The sequence below is a fragment of the Rutilus rutilus genome (genome assembly GCF_951802725.1).
Source record: "Rutilus rutilus genome assembly, chromosome: 22".
Taxonomy (NCBI): domain Eukaryota; kingdom Metazoa; phylum Chordata; class Actinopteri; order Cypriniformes; family Leuciscidae; genus Rutilus; species Rutilus rutilus.
The window spans coordinates 21607279-21616016 of NC_140227.1; the positions used below are offsets into that span (position 1 = coordinate 21607279).

The 8738-nt window shown below is 35.6% G+C and overlaps 2 protein-coding genes across 3 annotated transcripts; both read left to right on the top strand.

Annotated features, from left to right (window-relative positions):
* Positions 1 to 826: 826 nt before the first annotated feature.
* Positions 827 to 3667, top strand: dynlrb1 (dynein, light chain, roadblock-type 1; the record flags this gene model as incomplete). Of its 2 annotated transcripts, XM_084395936.1 has the most annotated exons (4): positions 827 to 973; positions 1313 to 1388; positions 1525 to 1692; positions 3285 to 3667. In XM_084395936.1, the coding sequence occupies 4 exons, from the start codon at positions 971 to 973 to the stop codon at positions 3326 to 3328; spliced, it is 291 nt and encodes a 96-aa protein (XP_084252062.1). In that variant the 3' UTR covers positions 3329 to 3667. The 2 variants fall into 2 exon arrangements, with proteins under 2 accessions (XP_084252062.1, XP_084252061.1); XM_084395935.1 differs by lacking the exon at positions 827 to 973 and having other exon boundaries at positions 1304 to 1388.
* Positions 3668 to 3914: 247 nt separating this feature from the next.
* On the top strand, positions 3915 to 8737 carry map1lc3a (microtubule-associated protein 1 light chain 3 alpha). The gene is made up of 4 exons (XM_084395938.1): positions 3915 to 4097; positions 5628 to 5683; positions 6034 to 6140; positions 7354 to 8737. The coding sequence occupies exons 1-4, from the start codon at positions 4058 to 4060 to the stop codon at positions 7514 to 7516; spliced, it is 366 nt and encodes a 121-aa protein (XP_084252064.1). The 5' UTR covers positions 3915 to 4057; the 3' UTR covers positions 7517 to 8737.
* The last annotated feature ends 1 nt before the right edge of the window (position 8738 follows it).

The window sequence follows — 8738 nt, forward strand, 5'->3', positions numbered from 1 at the left end:
ATGATATAAAGTGTGAATTGATGGAACTTTTTCTAAATCATTTACATAGATAGGCCTATTTGTGGGGTAGGCAAATTTATCCGTGCAGCTTTTAGTGGGCAGGAAATATCGGAACGTTGGAGTGGAAAAAGAAACACTGATGAATGATACACCACAAAAATCTTCAGGTAAATAGTGTCAAATGAATCTAAATGAATTCTAATTTTAAATTTTAGATACACTTTCTAATTTTAACAAACTTATAGAAACAAATAAACTTTACATAAAATAAACATAAAATTACTTAAAAAGCATTGGACTACCTGCAAAAAAAAAAAAAAAAAAAAAAAACAACACTCAAAAGAGTTCAGTTTATGCTGTGGAATCAAAACTGATATTGAGAATTGTGAAACCATGATATTGTTACTGTGAAGTAAAATTGAGATTTTGGTCATATCGCCCATCCATATTCTTTGCTAGATAGCAGAAAATGTTCCCACAGTTTTACATACAGTATGTTTTTAATAGTGTTCACCACAAGTAATAGACTAGGCTACATTGTAACCAGAAATAATATGAATGGCTGCTATTTTGCATAAGTTTTTTGTAATTTCCAGAAAGAAAGAAAGAAATGAAATGAAAGAATGAAAAGTCAGTAGGCCTATGTTTCTTCATTCACTGTGACCTATACCTACACTGGATGGCCAATTTCACATGTATTTTGTGTATTTTCAAAATACAAAATACTATATTATTTTTTCCCACACAGTATTTTGTATTTGTATTTTAAATACATTTCCATGTATTTATGCCCATCTCTGTTTGTTAAAATATAAAACAATCCAAGAACTCGCAGTTAGTGACCGGCTTTCCTCCAGTCCAGCGGATGGCAGTAACGTATAACCGACCGTTCACATACTAGCCTACATGTTTCTAGTTCCGGAGTTTGCACCATCAATCATAGCAACGAAAACACCGACTTACCTTCACAATGGCAAGTACATTTTACCATTTATACTAGATCAAATGTTACTATAATTGAAAGTACATGTTTGCTAGCTTGTTACTGTCTCGGTTGCTAAGGTTTTTGTGGGCTAACATTGAATGCAGGGCGTTGTCATTTACGAGATGGCCCGTATTACTGCTTGAGTAAGTAAAAAAAAAGAAAAGAAAACAATGGCAAAAATACGTTTTTTCTCCCCAAGAGACTCATTTAGTGATTTCACAGTGCGACTGTTCCGAAGGATATTAGATATTAAGCTATGACATAAAGCTGGTTTTACCGTTAATTAGGTTTATACCGTTTTAATACCATAATGCGTTTATGTTGCAGGCTGAGGTGGATGAGACGATGAAAAGGCTCCAGAATCAGAAAGGAGTTCAAGGAATCATCATTGTTAATGCAGAAGGTACATGGCACATGAGAAATGTTGCAGCTAACAGTTACTTTAGTTTGGTTGTCATGTGCTTCAGCATGAAACTGATCAGACAAAGAGATCTTTGTTGTTGTATCTGCAGTTTTCCCTATGTGCTCTCTTTTAATAGGCATCCCCATTAAAAGCACCCTTGACAACGCAAGCACAGTCCAGTATGCTGGTAATATCCACCAGTTGCTCATGAAAGCTCGGGGAATAGTGAGGGACATCGACCCTCAGAATGATCTTACCTTTCTTAGAATTCGATCAAAGAAGAATGAGGTCATGATTGCCCCAGGTAAAGAAAAGTGCACTTATGTAATGCTAGTTAGTTATTTAGGTTAGTGCAATGGTTCTCAAACAGAGGGCCTCAGCAAACCTCCAAATGGGCCAGAGGATGACTTCAGATTATTTAAAGGGGTCATATAATGCCATTTTTGTACAAGTTATTATGATTCTTTAGGGTCTAAATTAAAAGTTTGTAATACACTATTTCTCATTAGTATTGTAAGAAAACACTCATTTTACCTGGTCAAAAACAGCTCTGTTTTCAGCATGCCGTTTAAGTGCATGTGTCTTTAAATGATAATGAGCTTTGCTCACCCTGCCCCTCTGTTCTGTGCGTACACCGTTTGTAATAACCATAACACAATAACCATAACGCGTTGTTCATTATAAACGTGGGATTATGAATTATAATGAGAACGTCGTACATAGAAAACATGCCGTAATGTACCCTGAGTGTAAACTTTAGCCGCATTCATCGTGAAGCATGCAAGCGATTTGCAAAGATTAATATAAAGGTTAATAAAACGTTACACTCACTTCAGTTATTCTGGAGGTGCAGCAGGAACACGAATCGTTGGTACCGATCTTTTTTTTCAGGAGCAGCTTCTTAGCAAAACCAGCTTTATACTGACCCTCGTTTGGTAAGAAATGATTCGCGCAAACATGAAAGCATTGACGTTGATCGTGGGGAATATTCCCTTCGAAAACAAAACTCAGCCACTGCGTCTTCAGCGGTTCGGATTTAGGAACATCAAAATGACTGCTGTGTTCCTTATTACACCCAAGAACAGAAGACAACAATCGCTTAGACGCCATTCTCCTCCAGCGTATCAACAATGCGGACTATGACGACAGCTCGCTCACGAGCGAGGGCGGGTCTGTGTTGAAACGCTGCTGTCAAGCAACAATCGTGGGGGGGCGTCCGACCGTGTGACGTCACACGGTCGAACGGCTTCATTTGAGACGGGAAAACATAAGGAGATTAAAAAAAAATCCACTGGATGGATTTTTATCATTTTATGATGGTTGTGTGTGTACAGGCACCGCCAACACACATTTCAGTACAATCAACTTTTAAAAGTGCATGTACCATTATATGACCCCTTTAAATTGATATTCTATTATTAATATAATAATTATTATGGTCATACTTTATATTAGGTGTCCTTAACTACTATTTTCTTACATCAAAAAATAAGTAGAATGTACTTGTAGAATTGTGTTCAATGTATTGCAAAAGGCTTTAGCTGCTATTGAGGTTAGGGACAGGTTTTGTGGTATGGGTAGGTTTAAGGGTGGGTTAAGGTGTTAGGGAAGGGTCAACAGTGTAATTATAGATGTAATTACAGAAATGAATCACAGCTGTAATTAAATGCAGGGATTTAAAAAAATATATAAGTCCAATGGAAAAAAAAACATGCATGTACACTGTTCATTGTATTAAATGATTAATTCTACTCTTAGTACATAGTTGTTAAAGACACCACATAGCTAAACATATAAGGGTTGAATATGTCATAATATTGTATTTTTGCTGCCTGTCTGCATACAAATATGATCATACATTAGTAATGTAATTTTTTTATTCTGTTCTCTTTACAGACAAGGACTATTTCCTGATCGTCATTCAAAATCCTACAGAGTAGTCCTGAATTCTTCATAGTTGTATTGCCATAGTATTTTTTTTTCTATAAATAACGGCCAAAAGTGTTTCATTTCATATGTTCCAGTAAAGTGAAGTTTATATAGTAACAGTTACATTAAAGGAAGTTGCATCCATCTTATTACAAATAATAGGTTTGTACTGATCTTGCTTATCATTCCAATAATTTGCCTTTTTTCTGTAATTTATTGTTCTCTCATATTCTCTCCCTTTGCAAGTACTCCAGCTTCATCATCTATACGCATCAACATGACACTATGACATACTGTACTTGTTTGTGTATGCTAAAAAGGACAATAAAACAACAATGCTTTTCCTTTTATTTATTCTTTGGCTTTGTATTTTCATATTAAATGGAAAGAGTGCTCTGCTGTTTGCCATAATTTAAAACATAATGTTTGGATTTATAGACAGATTTGATTGTACGTGAACTGATCTGAAAAAAATTACATAGATTATAAGGGGTTACTAAAATACAATATAGTTATAGAATGTAAATGTACAAGATTAGCAAAGAAACGTTGTAATATTGTTATTGTAGGTCTGTACTTAAACTGAGTCCTGTCCCTTTAAATCCTGCTATGACATCACGAACTCTAGTACATTGTCTCGAGCTGTTTTGCTTACAGTGAATCAGGAGCTCGAAAAGAAGCGAAGTCGATCGAGACTTCAACATATAATAGCTAATTTTTTACCACATTCAAGTCCAGCTATGCCATCAGACAGACCCTTCAAACAGAGACGGAGCTTTGGTAAGATGAGTTTTATTCGTGCTGTGTCAGCACATGCGTGTTTGTTTATCAGGCTTGTTTTCGTCCCTAGCCTGCTAGCAGCTTTGTGACACAGTGTTTAAGATTTTTTCTATAAAGCTTTAAATGCTTATGAGACGATTTTAGAGACATTTAGAGATTAATATAAGTTTAAACGACGGTTTTTAACCAAACCGACTGAGGTCAGTTGCTATCCAGTGAGGTAACGTTAACGTTAGCCTGACTCGAAGGCCTTCTGTTTAACGTTAAAAAACAACAACAGCTTTAATCCACAGTTGATTTAACGTTAGCTGATTTGTTAAAGATCATATATTTATATTGCTGCGTTGTCCTTTCCACATTTAAACTGCCATCTAGCTTTTAGGAAGATAAAACTTTAAAATTAACATCTATGATACCATTTTTTTTTTTTTTTTGCAAACTGATGCTAGTAACGTTAACTATTGTCTAACAGGTGATATAGACAAGTAGTCTATTTATGAATATAAATTGTGTTTAATAATAGCATTAAAGAAATGGATGAACAGTACTCGTGTTGGTGAAATAAATGATGCTGTAATTTGAGCTTTTTCTCATAGTCCAGACCGAGGACAGGGAGTGGGGAGGGAGGAGCATAAAACCCTTGCATAATCTTCCTAAACATAACAAACAACATAGATCTGCTGTTTTAAACACATCTGTAAGTGTCAGGGTCAATATGTTCTGCAAACGCTCTCATATTTGTCCAGCTTTTGGGATTATGTAATTGACATGAATGACCCTGACATGGGATCAGTTAAAGGGATAGTTCACCCAAAAATGAAAATTCGGCCATTAATCACTCACCCTCATGGCATTCGTTCATCTTCAGAACACAAATGAAGATCTTTTTGATGAAATCTGAGAACTTTCTGTCCCTCCGTTGACAGCTACACAACTTTTTGAAGTGTCAAAGTGGTTGTTGCGTAGCTGTCAATGGAGGGATAGGAATCTTATTCTGGCGTCACCATTATCCTGGGCATTGGGTTACAAAGCATCAAGTCCAAGCCTATTAATTTACACCCACAGCATAATATCAAATTTAGCTTTTTAATCAACAGTACATTTTTTGTTAACCTTTTATCATATTCTTGGAGTATCGCTATAAATATCGTATTGTGAGTACAGTATCATGATATGTATCGAATCGTGACATGAGGGTATTGTTACACCCTTAGTAACAACACATCAGAAATAATCAATCCTTACTAGTTTCCTATGCAATAGGAATGTTCATTTCCGTTAATTTTCCATAAGTAAATGCTAATGCAGTGACTGAATGTGTTTTGAGGAATGAGGGACTGCTACAGTCATGTCAATCGTGTGCTTTCAGTTACATAACACATCCTAGTATATATATATATATATATATATATATATATATATATATATATATGTCTTTATGTGTTGCACTTAGGCTTTTAAGTGTGGTAATATATGCTTACAGTCTAAATGAGCATGCCAAATCTTTGTTTTATTATTTTTGTTTTTCAGCTGATCGTTGCAAGGAAGTGCAGCAGATACGAGAGCAGCATCCAAATAAAATTCCGGTGAGAAACTCATTCGTCTTTTGAACGTGTCATAAATGAATTAGGACTGAGTAAAGAAGAGCCTTATTGCTTTCAATATATCACTTATGTCAATGTGAGATTTATTTTAAGATGCCAAGATTTATTACTCTACACTAATGGTTTTCAACTTCTACGAGGGCCTCAGGATGACTTACAATTATTTAAAATAAGACAATATTATAAAACAAACTAAAACAACTCTAAATCAATATATTTTGTATTTTAATTTAAAGTAATTGGAGTAAAAAAAGGTTGAGAACCACTGCTCTAGATTCTTATTTCAAGAGTAGACTTATTTCAAAACACTATATCAATATTTTTCCTTACAGGTGATCATTGAGAGATATAAGGGGGAAAAGCAACTTCCTGTCTTGGACAAGACCAAGTTCCTTGTCCCTGACCATGTTAACATGAGTGAGCTGGTAAAGATAATCAGGTAAACATAATATCCAGAATCCAGGATTACTTGTTGAATTTTTTTAAACCGGAGTGTACATTCTAGCCTGACTGTCAATTGGTATCACATACACAGAGAGTATTTTTGTCACTTTGAGCCATGAGTCCCGTGTGTTTCAGCCTCATCTGGTTTGTTTACTCGCCTGGTGGGGTTTTGAAGCAGGGTGGGGGAGGAGAATGCAATGGTGTGCCAATTTTGAGTGTCTGCCGTGCTCGTCATCCACAGGGGACTTCTACGAACACTTATAAACAGTTCAAACTTGAAAACTGTTTTTCAGTCATTGCACAACATCCACAACTATTTTCCTAAATCCATTGTGTTGTATTCTTTTTTTAAACCATGACCCTATTGAGCTAAACTTCCTCTAAAGATAAGCTTGCAGCTCAGTGTTGCCTTCCAGGTATTTTAACACGGGCTCAGTCAGATGATCAGACTAAGAACATTTAGTCAGATCCATGCTGCCTATCATACTTCATAATCCTTGGCTATGAATCATGACTGATTTATTTATAGTTCAGACTTGAAATAATGATTAAGTTATAAGTGTGAAATTTCTGCTGCACTAGCATCACATTTTATGTGGCTACTAACGAAATGAAAAAATATACGGATATGAATTCTATAAACATTCCGGGTTCAAAAAGTAAAAGTCGACATGAAACGGACCCTATTGTGACGTATATCCGAGTGAAACGGCTTCTCGAACAAGAAAAAAAATGAAGGTTTTTCTTGATTTTGATGATTTTTTCCATTGAGGGACTGATTGGATCGATTGCTGTGATCTCATGCGAGGTTGTCCCGCCCTCGTGCCAGTAAACACGTCATTGTTGCAAGAGGGAGGGCAAGTCATTTAGATGAAAGATTATAAGGGCACGTAATAATTTTTAAAAAACAGTTCACGGATAAATGATTTAATAAATGCCTCAATATTCCATGAAAAAAACTAAGAATTGTACATTTGGATTTCATGGTGACTTTAAACTCAATGAACAGAAATTTTTGACAAAAATTTTCAACTAAATATTGATCAAATGTTTACAAATTGGCCCAATTCACTATCATTTGTATTATATGTTTTTATTAATTTTATTTTTGAGGTATGCCACAAATGCTGTGGATTGAGCTGAACTCAGACTTGAATGTGCATGTTTTTGTCATTATAATCAGTTATCAAAACGACTCTCTTTTACAGGCGTAGACTGCAGCTCAACCCCACCCAGGCCTTTTTCCTTCTTGTCAATCAGCACAGCATGGTCAGTGTGTCCACCCCTATTTCTGAGATCTACGAACGAGAGCGAGATGAAGATGGCTTCCTCTACATGGTTTACGCCTCCCAGGAGACCTTTGGTTGCTAAGCAGGTCTCTCGACCTTTGAGGGAGGGATAGCAGAGGGAAGGAGAGACGTCAGCAGGAAGCAGGCTCATCTAAATGTACCCGTTCTTTCTCTCTCTCCATCATCACTGCTCCTCCCTCGCTGGTATGAAACTAAATAAAACCGTTGATTCTTGTCTATGACACTACAGTGCAAACCACAGCGTTACTGTAAACACTATTCTGACCCAATTTCAAACTTGTTTGTTTTCCTTTATTAGCTCAGCATAGGTATTACACTGTTTATACTTTGTATTTGGCCCTAGTAGCTTTTTTCCCCTTGAGTTTTATTACTTTTAGGCCGTTATGTCAAATAATTAGTAACACATGTTGCTGTAAATAGGTGAGAGTGTGTTTTTTTTATTATTATTTGTCTTAGGATTCATTTTCTTTTTCTTTTTGTTTGCTCATAGTAATTGTTCGTGGTAGTTACCAGACCTTAGTGGTGTTGGTGTAAGGTTGTAAAATCTTACTTCAGAATTAAGTGCTTATTTAAACCAAGTGATTAATCAAGATGCAGCGTGATTCTCATCAAATTTCCTGTCAGACCCATTCTGTGGTTCTCAAAACAAAACTGTTAGGAGACCAATGGCTCCAAAGGTGTAATTATAATTATTTGACCTATCAAGAGGGTTTCTGAAGCCTTTATGAGCCTGTGTTTATTTCTGGGCTCCTGTGTAAAAATAACTCATCATTCACTCATTGTAGAATAAAGGTATCGTCTGATGGTAACGGTAGTCAAAAGCCACATTGATCTGTACTGTACACGTGTGAGCCAGAAGAACATCTTTTGGCATACAGTATTCTGCAGTCAGCCTCACATAATCGTTAGTAGATGCGAATGAAATGCTTTTTTTGCACAATTAAAACATCTAAGAGGACAACTTATTAGAAGTTCAACAAATATAGCACATAATTATACTCTCCTTTATACTTTTTTCCCTCCTGTCACCATACGAGCTGTATGCCTTCTGTTAAATCTCAGATGAAGGGATCGTGATGCCCTACATTGCATGTTTTTTTTCAAACTTTTTTTTAAATTGATTTATGCTATAGATTTGTTAATTATTTCAGCTTTATTTAAAGCTAAATAACGGAGACTTTTTAGATGTTTTGAAACCAAAAAAAAAAAAAACTGAAATATGTATATGTATGTTTGAATTGTTTGAAAAACAAGTGCGTGTATAAATCATTGTACGAAATTAT